Below are 19,535 nucleotides of genomic sequence, written 5' to 3'. Positions count from 1 at the left end.
TTTACAGGAAGGCGGGGAAAGTGAGAGTTCTTTCTTCCTCTGAGGGAAACCTTTGCGTTGGTGTATTTCTAGCTCCCTTAGCTGAGGGGAAGCTTCTCATGTGAGCCAGAGGGGCTCCCCGTCCTTCCGTCAGATGATGGGGCTTTACCTCTGCCCAGGGCAGCTCAGAGCTGGGAGATGCTGAGTTGCTTCCCCAGGTCCCGGGTAGCCTTGAGCAGCCGCCTGAGCCTCGGCTGTACCATTTACAAGGTGAGGACGGACCATGCTCACTTCCTAAGCTGCTCTGAGCACCCTACGAGATTAAGAACAGCGTGCAGGAAATCCTAACTGTAGACACTCTGCTTGCACTTTCCTGTCTCACTTTGTGTCTTGTTTTGTTTTTAAAATAAACACATTCCCAAGGAGCTCACATTGTCACTGCCTCAAGGTCTGTGGGTCTAATTGTGTCCAGGGGACACGAGGCTGATTTGGGTTCCTTGATGCGGCTCTGCAGGCAGGGCGCTCTGCCAGCACAGCTGACGCCGGAGCCTGGCTGTGCCCTGCAGCAGTGGCGGTGACATTCATCACTAACACTTTACTTATCGCTGTTTGCAAAGTAGAATTTCCACTGGCAAGGAGTGCAGAAGGGTGCAGAGTAAGTTAATGAACAGTGCAGGTGGAATAGTGCGTGTGGGTGTGTTTAGCGGGTGCTGAAGCAGGTGCAGGTGTTGGCGCTGGTCTTTTTTTTTGAATTGTATTTTATTTATTTTTGTATACAGCAGGTTCTTATTAGTCATCGGTTTTATACACATCAGTGTCTACATGTCAATCCCAATCGCCCAGTTCATCCCACCACCACCACCCCCGCCCCCACTGCGGCTTTCCCCCCTTGGTGTCCATACGTTTGCTCTCTACATCTGTGTCTCTATTTCTGCCCTGCAAACCGGTTCATCTGTACCATTCTTCTAAGCTCCACATATATGCGTTAATATACGATATTTGTTTTTCTCTTTCTGACTGACTTCACTCTGTATGACAGTCTTTAGGTCCGTCCACGTCTCAACAAATGACCCAAATTCGTTCCTTTTTATGGCTGAGTAATATTCCATTGTATATATGTACCACATCTTCTGTATCCATTCGTCTGTTGATGGGGACGCTGGTCTTGTTTTGAGGAAGTAAACAGCTAAAGGGTCAGGCCCCTCGTCACAGAATTGATGGGATCTGCGTTTCCATGTGGACCTCTGCTCCCACCCCATCCTCTCCTTTCCTCTCTGCAGAAGGCCACAGCAGTGTGCTCACGGTGGGGGTTTAGTTTATCGTATTCTTAAAAGTTAAACTCATAAGAACCCACAGAAGGAGAACAAATATCTGAAGAAATACAAAATCGGCTCAGACATAAGGCATTGGAGTTGTATTTTCAAGCTGGAGTCAAGAGGGAAAAAACAGAATTTGGGTGCTCTTTTTTTTTTTTTTTTACCACAGAGAGGAAATTTGAGTTAGACCCAGGGAAGGGCTCTGTGGGAAAAGCCAGTTACATGCTTCAGCAGCTCGCGTGGCAGAAGTGCTGCGGGACACAACCAAGCAGCACAAGCCACAGCTTAGAATGGGGGGGGAGGGGAGGGAAGGGGTCCCACCCGGGTTCTGACCTAGGCCTCAGGGTCTGGTTCCATGTTGTAAAGTGAGGACAGGTGCGTCTGCAGCACGGGGTCGTGGTGGAGAATCAACTGAGCATCAAGTGGTAAAGCACGTGAAAGTGAACTGGCTCAGACAAAGATACGTGCTGTGTGAGCTCGTGTGTGTGTAGAATCTAGAAAACCCACGCTCACTGAAACAGGTGGGTGGAGCGGGGGGAGAGTGGGCCGGCGGGCAGGGGGTGCAGACTTGCAGCTGTAAGATGAACGAGTCCCGGGGGTGTGACGTGCACGGTGGTGGTTGACAGTACTGTGGTTTATGTTTGAGCGCTGCTGAGAGAACAGATCCTGAAAGTTCTCAAGAAACAAAATCGTGTAACTGTGAGGCAACAGATATTAACTAGACTTGCGGTGATCATTTTACAGTACATACAGGTATTGAATCACGCTGTACACCTGGAACCAATACAGTGTCTCTGTCGGTTTATCTCGGGGGACTGGTGAATGCATGTAAAGTTCGGAGGGTGTGATCTTTTTCTGGACACGTTAGTTATCTCACCCCCTTCCAAAGGAGGTTTTGGAAATTTCTTTTCTATAAATATTTAAGTAGGCAAATGCTGTTACTACAGCAAACATCAGAGGGTATCCACATTTAGTGTAGAATCTGTGTGTGATTTCTTTAGAAAGAAATTCCACTCATGTGATTCAGACACTCCAGTCTCGTGACTACTAGACGAGAACTCTTTTCCCTGGCAGATCCCGTGGAGTTCCAGGGTTTTTATACTTCTAAATAGTTATTTGTATAACAGAATATTTTAACTTTCTCTATAGGTTACCAAGCAGATGAAAGCTAATGCCGTAGGATTGATTGAATCCCTTGAAAGCCTCTTTGCTGAGTGGAAAACAGTAAGAAAAGCATTAAATTGCTTTTAGGGTTAATTTTGTTTAGTGTACTTCATTTGGTTCCAGCGTGGATGTGTTTATTTCAGTTTCTGTCTTGAGCCAGTGACTCCTCTGTGCACGTTTAGTAGAAGCAGGTACAGTAGCTCTCAAGCTTCTTCCTCTTGGCGTCCTAGCTTACTAGGTTTAGCGATAGATAAAATAGTGTGCAGAGATTGAGTAGTAGTCATGTATTTTATCTGTTTCTTCCTGCTGCTGGTTTAGTAACGGTCAGCTTCTGCTTGAATAGTCAGCAGAGGCTAAAAAATTGTGTTTAACAATCAGTATGCTCAAAGATTTTAAAATACAGGCAAATTAGATAAATTATTTTATTCTCATGTCACAGGTAAATAGAAAAATATTATAAGCTAAGTATATAATCAGTGTGTTACAAAGGAGAGAAATTTCTGTGGCTTGAAAGTGTTTGTTTAAATAAAATAAACGGGAGATATAAAGTTGAACCCTTAAAAATTAAATAAGTTTATCTTTTATGATGTTGGATAATAAATGGTAGGTACTGCTGTTTTAAACTATGAACTTTATTTACACAGAAAAGCTTCAGAACTCAAGTACAAGAAGAAAATTCTGGATACCAAGATTTGAAGAAGATGCTTAATTTTGCCCCAGAATTCTTGAAGTTAAAACATTGCTTAGAGCAAACTATTCAAATTATTATTTCTGCGCTGAGAGGTATATACTGCAAATGGAATTTATGGTTAATCAGAATTTGACAGTTTGAGGAATCTCAGACATCTTCTCGTTTCTAGTCTGGTTCATTCACTGGGGCCTGCTCAATGCTCCTTCACTGACATTAATTACCTGTAGGAACTTGTGGGATTGAGTTCCCACTTAGCATCTGTAAGTTCCTCTGCCTCTATGACTAGATCCTAAGAGGCAGGTTGCTTATTTAGCAGATAAACTGAATAATCTTAAGTGGTTTCAAATTGCCTTGAGGGGTCACTGTGGCTTAAAGGGCGTCTCGAGTCCATCACAGCGCTCACTACCTGGTGAGGAACGCCGAGGGTGACGGCCTTTCCCTTCTCCTTGCACAGGGCACCGCGGCCACGTAGCACTCCTCCAGGACTGTGTCCAGAGTCTCTGCAGCTCGGCCAGGGGTCTCCACGGCGACCGAGCCCGCCACAGGGAGCTGGAATCTCGAGCTACCTCACTCCTCTTGGGTTTTGGATTTGAAGAAAGACCTGGTTTGTTGGGACCCTGGGAAGCTTGCGATGGGGATCCCACAGCAGCAGGACGAGAGCAGCCTGAGCCAGACAGGCCCGGCCCCCGGAGGACCCGAGGTGTACCCAAGCGGGTGTATGAGCTCCCGGGCCCGGCCCCGGGGGGCTCAGAGCAGGGCGCGCTGCCCACCCAGGAGGGCACTGGTCGGGGGTCTCCCACCGCCGGAGAGCAGAGTGACCACTTCACAGACATCTAGTCTGTGGGTGGCCTCCTGTTGGGTGTGGACATATAAACGCAGTGGATCCTGACTTCAGATGCCTGTGTGTGCACCCAGAGGTTTCCCAGCAGACGGTTTAAAACAGGTATTTACTATGTTGGAACTTTGTGGCAATAGGATGGAATCAGGAGTTCAAAGCCAAGTGAGCAGCCCTTCCTCTGGTTTTCCATCGCCTTGAATTGTAAGTGTTCATCTTTGACGCTGACGTGCAGTCTCTGGTTGGCTCACTAGCCTGTCGGTAAAGGGTTTTTGTGGTGATTGTGGTGATTGTGAGTTATTTTCCTGTGAGTGGAAACTTTTGTGCCTGTATCTGCGCTCCCCTGCAAATAGCAACGATGAGTTTTATGGTGAAACTGCTAAAACAGGTCTAACCAGAGCAGCTTAACTTGCCCCGGTAAATCTAAAGCTCTTTTCTTGAAGGGTTAACTGGCTGCTGTTCTGAGTAGTGTGTTCAGGACACAGTTTCCTGTTTCTTTCCAAATTATAAGGCGCTTCCTAAGTATGGTATAGTTTACATTAACAGTGCGGCTTGCTGGCGTACTAGTTTACTTCGTTATCCGTTGGGGGTCATATTAGGGGCTGTGCGAGTATCATTTACAACCAGTTAAATACTGCCATAAGCACACTTGACGGTTAGATGAGGTTGGGAGGCCAGAGGCTGGGTCGTTCCTTGATAATCCTTGTTTGATAAGCGAGCAATGAGAGCTTGTATGTGATTTGATGACGATTAAAGGTCCTCACTATGTCTCACAGCTTTATCTACAGTCAGGTAATAAAGATGACATTGTACTTCAGGCGTCTTCCACTGAGGAAATAGTTTGACATTTCTGACGGCAGAAATGTATGTAAACTGAAGAGATACACAGTGACCTTGCTTGGGTGATGTCAAGCATTTCCTGGAGAAGAATTATTTTAACTGACCAGGTCTTTCCCTCGCAGACAAACTGCGTGCTCGGCACGGCTGCTGGGAGCCAGCTGTCGGTGCCAGGGCTGAGTGTGATGATTTTCTCATTGGGCAGAGCTTGTTCTGACACAGTGACCAGTATTTATTTACGGTGTTAATGAACCATGTGTCTTCAGGTGCTTTGAAATGGTGCAGTGTAAGAAATGTGCTTTTGTTTTCTTTTTCTTTTACTTTTGGCATTTGAGCTTGTATTCCTTCTGAGGTTCCGTGTGTATTTGTCGTAGCTGATGCTCTACCAAGTGGCACTTTGATCTGAAGTTTTACGAAGAGTAGGTGTGCAGACAGGGATCCTCTCTGAAGGTCTTAAAGTATTAGTTCGGTGGGTTTTATCTTAATTTTCAGTATTTAATCTTTACTTTTGCTTTCTAAACTCATGACTTCATTGGTCAGAAACCTTTTTTTATTGTCTTTGTAAAATTTTGTATATACATATATTTATACTCTGGACCGTTACATGATATTTGAACCAAGGGTGGAGAACATATTTGCTATTAGAATCATGTGCGCTAATAAGACATGTTATCATAAAGGAAATGCCTTCAACAGGTCTCGCCTTGTGGTCTCAGCTCTCACTCCTGTTTGTAAAGTTAGTGTCTGTCGTCCTTTCCCATCACCAGTCACAAGGCCATTGTCATTGTGCCCACAAGGCCGCCCTCGGGGGCACCTGCCATGTGTGGATGGTCACCGCTTCAGAGGCAGTCTCACTCCTCGCCTGCCTTCCCCACGCCTCCGTCACCCGGCCGGACGCTGGCTCCACTGCCCTTCCTCCGTGCAGTCCCCCGTCGGCACCTTCCTCTCCATCCCCAAGGGCGAAGCTCGGCTGGGAGGCCGCTCGTGACCCACGTCACTCCCCGGACCCCCTGCTCCGTTGTGCCCAGCGCCCACGTCCAGGAGACTCTTCAGCCTCTGAGCTTATCTCCTCGAGTCCTTCTCCCCAAGAACAAGCGATGCCCAGATACAGCGCGTGGCGTTCAGTCCTATAGACATCTCCCAATGCGCCACCCACTCCGGGCTGCCCAGGGGGCCCGTGCGTCCCGCCTCCGGGCTTTGGCCGACTCGGAAAGCATCCCTCCTCCTCTCCACCTTGTCTAGTCCTGCCCGTCTCTCAGATTCTGGAAGTGTCTCAGTCATATTAACTGTAACGCTGGGGACGTGACGGGCGGGGCCCTGAGATGCTGAGGAGACAGCGGCAGAGGACCTTCAGAAGGGGGACGACAGGTCACTGCAGCGGTGACACGGTGTGGCCGGTGCCCCAACGTGACGGGCGGGAGGCTCCCCACCCGAAGGCCGAGACGAGCAAGGTCAGACCTGGGACAGGGCGGCAGCAGAGGGAACTGCATGTGCAAGCCTGCAGGACGGCGGGGTTGGGGCGTGACCAGTGGGGCTGGGCTGCTGCGGGGGGCTGAGCGGGGTGGGGGGGTGGCTAGGCCGGGAGCGTCCTCACAAGGACCTCAGGAGAGGCCTGGCCCCGTAGCAAGGCCCTTGAATCGTTGTAAGCTGGGAAGTGATCTCAAATTTGGATTCGTGGAGCATCCCTCTGTGTGTGGGATAGAGCGTGGGTTGGAACGGCTGAGAGTTGATCTCCAGGATGCCTGGACCAGGGTCACGGATGCAGCTGGAGACAGTGAGAGGGTCCTAGAAACGTTCGCGGGGGGCGGGGGGGGGGAACGGACCAGACTTGGTGACCTGGCAAAGGGAGGACCAGGGAATGGAGGCAAAAGCCTGCTGTCCAGACGTTCGGCCTGAGCAGCCAGGTGGGGTGGGTACCACTGACCGGGGTAGGAAACTCCAGAGGAGGGGGTGTGGGGAGGTGGGCTCGTTCACCACAGCTGCTGTGACAGGTACCACAGCCGGCAGCTGAAACAGCAGGAACTGAGTGTCTCCCAGTCTGGCGGCCAGAGTCCAAGTTCAGGTGTCAGCGGGTTGCTTCCTCCTGAGGCTGAAAGGGAGGATCTGGTCCAGGCCCCCTGCGCCCCCCTCCCCTCCACAGGCTTGTGCATGTCTGTCTCCAAATTTCTCCCTTTTATCAGGACAACAGTCATATTGGATTGGGGCCTCCCTTAATCCTCTCATTTTAACTTGATTATCTCTGTAGGGACCCTCTCTCCAAAAAGGGTCACATTCTCAGGCGCTGGAGGTTAGGATTTCAACATATGAATTTGCGGCGGGGGGGGGACACAGCTCAACCCATAAGAGGAGCTGTAATGAACTTAGTTTTAGATCTGTTGATCTGAGTTCTCTGGGCACATCCAAGGCGTGGTGTCCAATAGGAAGTTGAAAGTATGAGTCTGAAGCGTGAGAAGGTTTATGGGTCTTTTATATTTTCATACTGTGGTGTGTCTTTCCCTTTTTCATATAAACCTCATCGCTCCAATCAGTAGGTATGTTGCCTGATGGGAGTTTAGTGAATCATTTAATTCTTACAGTGGCTATCATGTAAACAGAAGCACTCAGCTCCATTTTACAGAAGAATGAACAAAAAATTTTGAGAAGTTGAACTATTTGTCCAAAATCACACAGTGAGAAATAATTAGAATTAGGCCTCAGATACAAGTTTATAAACTCCAAATATCACACTTCTTTGTAAATCTCAGTAGATGGAGGGGTAGAGGGAGGAAGAGAGGGTTGGATGATGAATAGAAGGACGAGTGGATGGATGGACAAATGGATGGACAGATGGACGGACAAGTGGATGGGTGGGTGAGTGGGTGGGTGGGTGGATGGATGGACGGATGGACAAGTGGATGGATGGACAAATGGACAGATGGACGGACAAGTGGATGGGTGGGTGGATGGATGGACAAGTGGATGGATGGATGGGTGAGTGGGTGGGTGGGTGGATGGATGGATGGATGGATGGGTGGATGGACAAGTGGATGGATGGATGGACGGGTGGATGGATGGGTGAGTGGGTGCATGGATGGATGGATGGATGGATGGATGCGTGGATGGATGGATGGATGGACGGATGGATGGACAAGTGGATGGATGGATGGACGGGTGGATGGATGGGTGAGTGGGTGGGTGGATGGATGGATGGATGGATGGATGGATGCGTGGATGGATGGATGGATGGATGGACGGATGGATGGACAAGTGGATGGATGGATGGGTGAATGGGTGGGTGGGTAGGTGGGTGGATGGATGGATGGATGGGTGGATGGATGCGTGGATGGATGGATGGATGGATGGACGGATGGATGGACAAGTGGATGGATGGATGGACGGGTGGATGGATGGGTGAGTGGGTGGGTGGGTGGGTGGATGTATGGATGGGTGGATGGATGGATGGACAAGTGGATGGATGGATGGATGGGTGGGTGAGTGGGTGGGTGGGTGGGTGGATGGATGGATGGGTGGATGGGTGGGTGAGTGGGTGGGTGGGTGGGTGGATGGATGGATGGGTGGATGGGTGGGTGAGTGGGTGGGTGGCTGGGTGGGTGGATGGATGCGTGGATGGATGGATGATGACAAGAGCTCACATTTGTTGAGAGTTTACTGTGGGCAGTTACTAAACTAAAGCAGTGTACATGCAGCTGCTCATGTAATCATCAGATAACTCTACGAGGGAGATGCTGTTGTTATCCTTACAAGCCAAGATGAAGGAAGTGACGCTTGGGGTGGGGGGTGATTCTCCTGGGGTTATAGGGTTAGGAAGTGGGTGGAGCCTAGGTTAGAACCCAAGCCTGTTTCAGAATTTTTAGTCTCTCTGCTAATTAATGCAGTTCTCTGAGAGTGTAGATGCCACTGCAACATTCAGATCCTCCCTGGTTTCATTTGAGTCTATAATTAGTAAGCATTTTTTTTAAGACTGTAGGTGGGCAGGATGACACCTACTCGCTGTGGGAAGCCCCTTCCTTTCTTTGCCCCTCTGAGAGCTGTCTTGCTGCCATTCTGGGTACCATGATGAGGACCATAAACTTTAAGGCATTCACGTTTTAAATGTCTTCTCATTTTTTATCCGCCCTAGCCGTGACATCCTCCCTGGCAAGCTCAGTTTTTTTCAGATCAACTTTTTAAGTGAAGCATGACAGATACATAAAATTCACAAATCACGTGTCCTACAAGAATTTTCACTATGTGAAGACATCAGTGTAGCCACGACCTAGGCAAAGGAGCAGAATATTACAGACACCCAGTGGCCCTCCTCATGCCCGCTCCTGTCATTGCCCCGAAAGGTGACCCCCTGCCCTACTTGTAACACCATCGTTAGTTGTGCCTGTTTGAGCCTCATACAGGTGGCGTTACACCTGTGGGTTCCTTAGTGTCTGACTTCTGCTCGGTGTCATGTTTGTGACTAGCAGCCGGTCATCCATTTTCACTGCTGTATAGTATTCCCCTGTGTGACCATATCACAACTTAACATATGTGTGGGTAAGTTGCCAGCTGCCCACCCACCCCCTCCCACCCGTCTGCCATACCCTTGGGCCTGTAACCTTTCAGTGCCTTCCCCCTGCCATGGCTTTGGCCGTCTGACTGGCTTTGGCTAAGAGGACATTAGCAGGAATGATACGCAGTCTTGGAAAAGTGCTTTGAAGTTGGGGCTTAGTAGCTCTTGTACTGCCGCTGTCACCACGAGACAGGTACATGCAGCCTGGTCCTAGGAGAAGGATGAGAGGCACGTGGTGCCGAGGCTCCGACCCCCAGAATCCAGCCTAGACCAGCTCATAGATTCGTAAGCTAAAAGCAAGCGCTGGTGCTGATGCCATAGAGCCTGTGTGGGCGCCGTGCTCAGCTGACATTGACTTCCTCTGTGCCCCATGCTGTGTCTCGTTGATAGACATCTTATCCCCTGGCTTTGGTTATTACAATAGTGGTGACATGGACATTTTTTTTTAAAAATTTGTTTTATTCATTTATTTGGTTGCTCTGGGTTCTTAGTTGTGGCTTGAGGGCTTCTTAGTTGTGGCATGTGCACTCTTAGTTGTGGCATGCATGTGGGATCTAGTTTCCTAACCAGGGATCGAACCCGGGCCCCCTGTATTGGGAGCACGGAGTCTCAACCACTGCGCCAGGGAAGTCCCAGACATGAACATTCTTGAACTGTCTTTTGGTGCACACATCTACAGTTTCCTGAATGGCTCAATATTTTAAAATTGAGGACTTCCCTGGTGGTGCAGTGGTTAAGAATCCACCTGCCAATGCAGGGGACACGGGTCTGAATCCTGGTCCAGGAAGATCCCACATGCCGCGGAGCAACTGAGCCCGTGAGCTACAACTACTGGGCCTGTGCTCTAGAGCCTGCGAGCCACAACTACTGAGCCCGTACACCTAGAGCCCGTGCTCCGCAACAAGAGAAGCCACCGCAATGAGAAGCCCGCGCACTGCCACAAAGAGTAGCCCCCACTCGCCACAACTAGAGAAAGCCCGTGTGCAGCAGCGAAGACCCAAGGCAGCTAAAAATAAATAAATAAAATAAATATAAATAAAAATTGAAAAGAAGGAAGGTCCTCATGCAATTTCCTTGAACAATTTTGTTATGAAAATGTACTATATTCCCCCAAGTAAAAGTAGCATCTGTATGCCTTTGGTTTCATTCAAGCCTCTAGAAAGATGAATGTTAACTGCAGACACACAGACAATCCCAACAGAGGTGGTTAAGCATGGGCTCCTTACCTGCTGCAGACGGGAGGCCTGGTGAGGCTGGTGGGAACAGGGTCCCCTGGAGTCCAAGTGGGGCTTCTCTTGGCCCCCTACAGGCTTCACCAAGCTCACCTGGACTTGTGCTCTCCGGGGGGTGCCCTTGTTGGAGCCGTCCAGCACCAGCGCAGTCCCCTGACGAGCCTCCAACTCTCCCTCCTCCTGGGAGCGGGGGCCTCCCTGAAGCATCGCTCTTACAGATCGGCAGGGCGAGCTGCGGCCCCGTCATGTATTAGTGTAATACACCATCAGGGCGAGGCGCACAGAGGGCCCAGCTGGTCCATCTGTGAACTGTGGGATCCAGGAGTTCAGAGTGTAACGCAGATTTCAGGCTGGATTGATGTGGCTGTGAGTGGTATTTTATGATACAAAGTTTACCTCTGATTTAGAAAGTAATTTAATGTGGCTGACAGCTCAGGTTCAGGCTGAGAGGTGGCCGCAGTAGATATCCATACCTCTTGGAAGATGTATTTCAGGAATAAATTACTGTTCTTGATACTTTCATTTCATTTTGCAATATGTCATCAGGGGCACCAGAAGATTGGCCTGCGAGGAAAGTTTTGCACATAAAGCAAAACGGGCTCATTCTGCTGCTTGCCAGGTAAATATATGTGGGGCAAGCGTGGCCTCTGGAAGGCTCCGTCCGTCACCATCTGTTTTGGGTGGCTGGAGCTGCGTCCTCAGAGGGCCTTGCTCTTGACCTCATGTTTAGATAACAAAGCAGCAGTTGCAATGCATAAATTGTTAACAGTTTCTATAAGACTTTGGACTTCAGGAGAACTGTCGTGTTTAGGCAGAGGAATAGGGTACAGGAAGTCCAACGACAGGAACCAATAAGTGGTTCAAATAAATCAGGAACCCAAATCAGGGGATGTGTAGCTACCTTTGTTGCTCAGGAGAGAAGAGGCTCTGTTCTGTCCCGTGGACGTCCCCGAACTGCTTCTGACTAGACACGGAAAGAATTTTCTGGTGGCTCTCAAAAAGCATCGTCCACAATGATCAGTACTTAGTGTATACTCATCCATTATCTCACATATAGTTCTCACAACAGCCTTATGAGTTAGGCTATTATTATTATATCTATCTTAAAGTTGAGAAAAGGAAAGCACAGAAAGGTTGAGTGACTTGCCCAAGGTCACACAGCTGGTAAATGATGAACACAAGTGATCTGGATGCAGCCATTCTGCTCTTCACCACTGAGAGAGGCTCCGCTGTGGTTGTACGTCAGCATCACCTGGGGACCTTTTAAAAAATACTAACCCCTGAGCCCTGACTCCCAGACCAGAGATTTTGATTTAATTGGCATGGAGTGGGGACGTCTATAAATGTTTTTTTTTTTTTTTGTCTGCGTTGGGTCTTCGTTGCCGTGCGCGGGCTTCTCATTGCAGTGGCTTCTCTTGTGGCGGAGCATGGACTCCAGGCGCACGGGCTTCAGTAGTTGTGGCTCGCGGGCTCAGTAGTTGTGGCGTATGGGCTTAGTTGCTCTGCGGCATGTGGGAATCTTCCCAGACCAGGGCTCGAACCCGTGTTCCCTGCATTGGCAGTTGGATTCTTAACCACTGCACCACCAGGGAAGTCCCTATAAATGTTTTTTAAAAAAAATTTTATTGAGGTATAGTTGATGTACAATATTATATGTTATAGGTGTACAGTATAGTGATTCACAGTTGTAAAGGTTATACTCTATTTACAGTTATTCTAAAACTTCAGCTGTATTCCCCGTGTTGTACACTGTATCCTTGTAGCTTATTTATTTTATACACAGTAGTTTGTACCTCTTACTCCCCTACCCCTATATTGTCCCCACCTTCCCTCTCCCCACTAGTAACCACTAGTTTGTTCTTGTATCTGTGACTCTACTGCTTTTTTGTTATAGTCACTGGTTTGTTGCATTTTTTAGATTCCACATGTAAGTGGTATCATACAGTATTTGTCCTTCTCTGGTTGATTTCACTTAGCATAATGCCCTCCAAGTCCACCCAAGAATACATTTTTAAAGCTTCGTAGATATTTTCTACTGTGCAGGTAAAGATAAGACCCACTAATTCAGTGGTTCTTTCAATAAATGGTCCTTATTTTCATCACGATATTTTAATGCAACTGCACCAAAAAAGGGCAGAGCTCACTTTTCAATGAGCTCTAGGGAAGCAAAGCAGTTAGAGGGCCCTGGGCTAAGGAGGTACCACCTGGGCCGCGGGACCCTCATTGGCCCGATGACACCCCGGGTGAAGTTTTCCTGTAGGAGCCTCGGCACCACCGTCGCCATGGAGACTGAAACTCACGGCCCCTTCTCAAAGTAGAAAGGGCTTACTTTTTTTTTTTTTTTTTTTGCGGTACGCGAGCCTCTCACTGTTGTGGCCTCTCCCGTCGTGGAGCACAGGCTCCGGACGCGCAGGCTCAGCGGCCATGGCTCAGGGGCCCAGCCGCTCCGCGGCATGTGGGATCCTCCCGTACCGGGGCACGAACCCACGTCCCCTGCATCGGCAGGCGAACTCTCAACCACTGCGCCACCAGGGAAGCCCCGAAAGGGCTTACTTTTGAACCTCACACCGGCACTCCCTGGCGGTCCAGCGGTTAGGACTCGCGGCTTATACGGCAGGGGGCACAGGTTTGATCCCTAGTCAGGGAACTAAGATTCCACACTTGCGCAGCCTGGGTGGAAAAGAAATAATAAACCTCACACCAATCTTTTCAGAAAGATTTTAAAAATCACTCCTTATCTCGAAGGCAGTGGGTATCTTGTTGCAACTGAGATGACATCCACATTCCTTCCAGTCCTGATGGCGGGATCCTGTGCTCTGTCATCTCAGGCAGCTGGGACAGGCTCTTGGGCTGGGCCGCCCCTGTGAGGCTCCCTCCCCTCTGGGGCCCCGCCCCTCGGCCCCGGTGTGGGGAATCTCGATGCTGCTGTGGGCCTGGCTCTTCCTGGCTGAGGCCTCAAATCTGCACCTCGGGCCAAATGCAAGATGGCATATGGCCAGCTCATGCAAAGAAAATCCATTCCTCTGAGGGTTTTCTATTTAGCGCAGAACGAGAATACGAATGGACATCCCAATATTGCACATCCTTCGGAGTCTATTAATGTTTCTAATGTAGTTCAAGCACGTGAAATCATCTGAAACTGACCATGAAACTGTTCAGTGCTAATACAGTTGTGGATGGTTCTGAATAACACTTGATTTTAGCCGAAAGCTTTTGACCCTAATAACATTTAAATGCTGAATGGGACTGTAAAATTTATATGTATAATTTTAGAAACTGAAAGCAATAAGCTTCTAAAAATGTGATTGAATAAATCTAAAATGAATCCTAATTTCATAACAGCGAGCTGTTATACATTTTATATCACAGATCTGTGTATATTGTATCGGATGATGACGGGGCAGTGGAGAAAATCAAATCGATTAAAGGGGCTGGAAAGTGCTGGCCTGGTGGGAGAGGGGTTGTGCTCTCTGCCAGGTGGTTAAGGAAGGCCTCACTGGGGTGGAGATGTGTGAGCAGAGACCCCAGGACATGCCGAAGCCAAGCAAGTCCTGGGGCAGTGAGGGGCCCTGGGGACTCGACGTTGGGTGAGCCCAGGCGGGGCGGGAGAGAAGAGTGTGGTCCCTTAGGGGAAGGGCAGGGTCTGCGGAGGAAGGGAGGGAGGGAGGGAGGGAGGAAGGAAGGAAGGAAGGAGGGAGGGAGGGAAGGAAGGAGGGAGGGAGGGGAGGAAGGGAGGAAGGGAGGGAGGAAGGAAGGGAGGGAGGGAGGGAGGGAGGAAGGAAGGAAGGAAGGAAGGAAGGAAGGAAGGAAGGAAGGAAGGAGGGAAGGAAGGAGGGAAGGAAGGAAGGAGGGAAGGAAGGAGGGAAGGAAGGAAGGAAGGAAGGAAGGAAGGAAGGAGGAAGGAAGGAAGGAAGGAAGGAAGGAAGGAAGGAAGGAAGGAAGGAAGGAGACGGGACGTGGGGAGAGAACCCCCTGTCCCCGCGCAGCCCCGAGGGGTGGAGAGAGGCCCTTTGGTCTGCTTGCAGGACGGAGAGAGGCCGTGGGAAAGTCACGGTGCCCAGCGCCAGGGCGCTGTCAGCACCAGGAGAGGTGTGCTTCGACCACCAGCACTTGCTTTCCACTGCCCTGCACACGCAGACACACACAGACACACACAGACACATGGACATGCGCACACAGACACACACGCGCGTGCGCACGTGCACACACGCGCAGCTTCCGCTGCGGGTACCCCACCACGTGGCTGCCTCCCGGGAGGGTCCCCGCCAAGAGCCGTGGGGCAGCGGGGGTCCAGGGCTGCCCGGCCCACCCGCTGGGGAGCTCCCGGAGCAGCCCTCTGCCCCGCGGCTCGCGGAGGAGCTGGATCTGCAGACCGGGCACGCGGGCGGGGGAGGGTCTCATCTGTGAGTTTCTGGACTCCCTCAGCCTGTGGAGCCTCGGATGCTTCCGAATCCCGTTCCAGAGCAGACCGGGTGGTGGGGAGGGGGCGCGTGGAGGGGGTCCTGGCCCCTCGGCTGAGCAGGGCCTCCGGTTCCCTCCGGGAGTGGCCATGGCAGAGGTGGCCGGCGCTTGCGGGGCGGGGCGGCGGAGGCGAGCAGAGTCGTCCTTCTCCTGTGCTCTTTCTGCCCCCATCCCCCGAGCGCGGGGCCGCTCCTTGGCATGTGCGGGGCCTCCATCCTCGGGGACGTGACCGAGGCCGGGCGTGGACTCGGAGGCGTCTGGTCCCCCGGCTCAGGGCGGTGAGACCGCAGGGTCACCACCCCGGGCAGAGCAGAGCCCTCGGCTACGGCGAGGTCTTCATCTCGATTCACAGGCTTGCTGACAGGCTGGAGAGCACAGCTCCCTTCACACTAAACCAATCACCTGTCGGGGCTGGGTACCCAGGTGACCTTCGGCCCCTGCTCTTTTCCCCATCATGTCAAGAAGCCTGAATTTCCTGTCGCAAACCCCAGAGGGCAGCGCTCTACCGGGTCCAGGAGAGACAGAAGGGGGACCCGGGGCCTGAGAGCCTGGCGAGGCTGCCCACGGAAATGACGGGGCCTCTTCTTAGCCTCTCACCGCCTCTGACAGCCCTGCTCACAGAGGGCCCACAGCCCTTAAACCAGGCAGACCCCGGCCGTTCCTCCTCACGAGGATCCCATCGACCTCACCTCCGCCTACACGAGAAGGCGGACAGGCGCCGTGGCTGCCACCGGGCAGGGCCGGGATTTGAACCCCGTGCTCCGGTGGGAAGCCCCCGTGCAACCCTGCCTCGGGGGTGGAGATGCCACGTAGAAGGACTCGGAAGAAATACTGCATGGAAGTGACCCACAGCCGCCGCCCGGCTACTTCCACCCCCGGGAGTCACGACTCGCTTGTTGCCTGATTTTGCTGCGGTTGAAACGGTGACCGCTTTCTAGGCACGATGGGTCCCGTCCACCCGTCAGGAGCCTTGGGAACGTCAGATGTGAACCAACGTGGACAGAATAAAAAAGAACGATTGTCACCCTTCAAGGTTTAGAAATCTAAAACCGCACGGCACCTCTGAACGAGTTTCATAGCCGTCAAGCTCCTTCCCAGCAAATCTGTTGACGACCTGGCATCCATGGGGTACTTCTCCCCTCGGAGTCTGATGGGGGTCGGTCAGGTGGCCGAGGGAGGGGAGCCGTCGGTCTCAGCCTCCCCCGTCGTGTAGTGAACAGCTTGTTAGTTGTTTTCCTGTCTGTCCAGCATCCATGGTGCGTGTGGTGAACTGCTTCCTCCCGGCTCTAGACCGTGTGGTTCGGATGGGTGGCCCGTTGTAGTGACCACAGGGGTGGTCACGTGACCTGTGCCTGCCCAAGGGGTCGGGGGTGGCTGGAGAGAGAAGGAAAGGGCGGAGGCCTGATGATATCAGATCCAGCTGTGTCTGAACAGGGTTTGCTCCTCTGGACTTCTCAGTTCCACGAGGCAATTGTGCTTCCGTCACTCATAACCCAAAGGGCCCTAACGAACCTCTGGGGGGCAGGTGGGCAGCCGAGGAGGCTCAACCTGACAGACGTGCGTGGCCATCAGGCCAGGCAGAGAGGCGTGCAGCTCCAGAATGGAGCGGCCCCCAGCCCTGCCCCCGCGCACGGCACCGCAGCTGGGCTCCGTCAGCCTCCGGCGTGGGGCTCTGGAAGTTTGGGGGTCTCCTCTCTGAACCGTCCCCTGTTGCCTGAGCCATCATCCCAGGAAGGAGAGGGCTGCGGGCAGAGCAGTGTCTTCCTCGGGTCCGAGACAGTCAGCACGGCGGCCAGGGCAGCGTGGGACAGGAAGGGGACCGCATCTCGTCTCCGGAAAGGGTCTAGGTTGGGGAGTGCTCTGCGGGGGGCCGGGGGGGGTCCCTTCTGACCTCTAGCGCCCCCCTCAGCCACTGTGGAACCCAGGGCCACACGCAGGCCTTGACCTCTCCAGGCCTGGCTTCCCTATGTCCAGGTCAGCCCGGAGGTGCCGTTGGTCAGAGCCGTGGGGGTGCAGGGCGTCCAGAGCCCCCCAAGCTGATTGGCACGAGTATGGCTTCCACCAGCTCCGGCAGGTGACCAGCTGACTGGCACTCGGCTGGTGGGGACGAGACGACCTCCCGGGCTCTGGGAGGACAGAGGAAAGTTTCCATTACCCTGTCTGTTGCAAGATACACCTTAAACTCCTCCCCTTGACGTCTGCTGAGATGCAAACGTGCTCCTTGGCCCCTGATCTTTTTCCTACAACAGGGCTGGGCCTCCTGCAGCCCATCATTAGGAGGAATGCTTTTGCGCTCACTTGCTTTAGATCATCATAAGGACGTTTTCAGGTTTATAGGAATTACTCCCATCCGGGTCTAAAACCTTGACCACACGCCTCTTGCAAATGCATTGCTACTTTGGCATTGAAGAGTTGTTGAACTTTCATATGTTTTATGCCCATGGCCTGATGCTCAGCAAACGCTGCTGGGAAATACATACAAAATGTCAAGTCTAATTAAAGTTCATGTGATATTTCCAAGAAACGCTGTCAGTGAGCGAAGCTACTATGTGTCTGGTGACACCTGGATACATTTGGACCTTGGTCCAGAAACACACGAGCCCTTCCGAAAGGTTCATGCCCTATTTTACATATGCTTAGAATTTTCTAGTTTAGCCTCTTTGCCTCCAAAGTATACACGCAATTATCAGAAAGTTCACTGGTTTCTGTAACAGTAACGGTTCATGTTTCTGCCTTTCTTGTTTTGTTTTGGTTTTGCTTTGCATCTCATCACGGAAGGATTTAGAATAAGCGCAATGGCACTTATGCAGTTGACTCGACAGATAGGAGGCTGACGTCTCAGTGACTGGTTTTCTTGTCTTTCTCTTTAGAAGAACTTGAAGTATTGGGGCTGACACTTTTTAATCTGCCAGCCCCCAAACATAATCCTGGTAGTAATTGTTGGAAAATGCACACACTGTGACGTAATAGAGTTTTTTACTCACTAGGTATTTTCTAAATCCTCACAGCAGGAATGGTCTCCTTTAAAGTTCCTAGTGATTTATGCAAAGAGCCTTGGCTCCTGGATGTTCCTTGAGCCGTAAGTACGCGGTCTTATGGAAGCATTTGGGGAAGAGGTCTGCGGAAGAGATCTTTGCAGGGATTTTTGGCACAAAAGAAGCCCTTTACACGAAAGCGCGCAAAATGGGAACCGGAGAACTCCGGAGGTTTGCCTTTGCTTTTTGGTCTATAAAGCTAACTTCAGAATAGATTTGTGTAGAGGAAAGGCAGGGCCCCAGTTAATGAGGCAGCTTTAGGGTAACCAGTGCTGTTTCCGGTGGAGGCCTGGAGTGCCCGGCCGTCTCTTCCCTGACACTTCACGGCTCCTCAAGTGGTTCTTCAAGAAATGCCCCCTCCAGCTTCCCAAGTTCAAAAACGGCAGCTCCTGGGCTGATGCTGGCTTCTGAAGAGAGACCGTGCCCCCAGGAGCTGTGATCACGGTGGCGGGAGGCGGGCGGCTCCGCAAATCTCTCTCTAAGTGGCCTCACCTAGTGCTGGCATTTCCACCATCAGTGACCGCCTTTGGGTCAGAACTTAGGCGAAGCCCTAAAGTGAAAAGACTCAGGCATCCAGGATGGGATTTAATCTTGTTTTATCTTATTTGATAGAATCCGAGAGCTTTCTAAGTTGTCAAGTTTTGCACAGAAGAGAAGGGTAAATAAGCAGATACCAAAATCCAAAGTCTAAGCTTTTCTTCACTTTTGTCCTATTCCGTCTCTATCCTCCCCAAACCTTTTGCTTCTTAATGGCGACCCCCTCCCCCTCCGCCCCCCCACCCCCGCTCCCCACCCCCGCTTCCTAGAGCCGCAAGCTTTCAAGTTTCTCTGAGTGCTAGTGTCTGTTGTTCTTGCTCCAGGGACCCGGAACCTGGAACCTGGCTGTGAACCAGCAGAGGCTCCCTCAGGGGCAAAGGGAAAAAGCAGGTTGGGTCATCAGTCATCGAAGACGGTGTAAGAGAAGGAAGGTGTCGGTAACCTGAGTTTTGCTTCCAGCTCTGCGTCTTTCCGTGTGATCCCGGGCAAATCAGTGGTCCTCTTGGCTCTGCAAACTCCACCCTCATTGCAAGGACCTCTGAGATGGGGCTGTGGAGGCCGCTTGCGGAGACCAGCGCTAGTGAGCTGCAGGGCCGCACGAATCGCCAGGGGTCTTGCTAAAGCCAGAGTTTCTGAGTGATGTTCCATTGTGTATGTGCCGCATCTTCTCTATCCATTCCTCTGTCGATGGGCGCTTAGGTTGCTTCCGTGTCTTCGCTATTGTGAAGAGTGCTGCTATGAACACTGGGGTGCGTGTAAAAAGGAATGAAATGACGCCATTTGCAGCAACATGAATGAACCTAGAGATGATCGTACTAAGGGAAGCGAGTCAGACAAAGGCAAATACCGTATGACATCACTTATTTGTGGAATCTAAAATATGACACAAATGAACTCATCTACAAAAC

The 19,535-nt window shown here is 51.3% G+C and overlaps 1 protein-coding gene and 1 long non-coding RNA gene across 2 annotated transcripts in view; one reads left to right on the top strand and one right to left on the bottom strand.

Moving 5' to 3' along the window:
• Nucleotides 1-5,519, top strand: part of KIF14 (kinesin family member 14) — a 49,671-nt gene extending 44,152 nt beyond the window's left edge. Inside the window, exons 28-30 of the mRNA XM_033415902.2 lie at nt 2,445-2,519; nt 3,104-3,242; nt 3,605-5,519. Of these exons, the coding sequence (XP_033271793.1) occupies nt 2,445-2,519; nt 3,104-3,242; nt 3,605-3,987 (597 nt within the window). The 3' untranslated portion in view covers nt 3,988-5,519. The remainder of the gene's footprint in view (nt 1-2,444; nt 2,520-3,103; nt 3,243-3,604) is intronic.
• LOC125962759 (uncharacterized) overlaps nt 1-12,149 on the bottom strand; it is a 146,282-nt gene extending 134,133 nt beyond the window's left edge. The window contains exon 1 of the long non-coding RNA XR_007474468.1: nt 12,028-12,149. This is a non-coding gene — a long non-coding RNA (uncharacterized LOC125962759). The remainder of the gene's footprint in view (nt 1-12,027) is intronic.
• Nucleotides 12,150-19,535: the final 7,386 nt, after the last annotated feature.

The sequence above is a fragment of the Orcinus orca genome, chromosome 1 (assembly GCF_937001465.1).
Source record: "Orcinus orca chromosome 1, mOrcOrc1.1, whole genome shotgun sequence".
In the NCBI taxonomy this organism is placed as follows: domain Eukaryota; kingdom Metazoa; phylum Chordata; class Mammalia; order Artiodactyla; family Delphinidae; genus Orcinus; species Orcinus orca.
The sequence above is the reverse complement of the archived record's forward strand: the minus strand, read 5'-3'. Positions and strand labels throughout refer to the sequence as shown.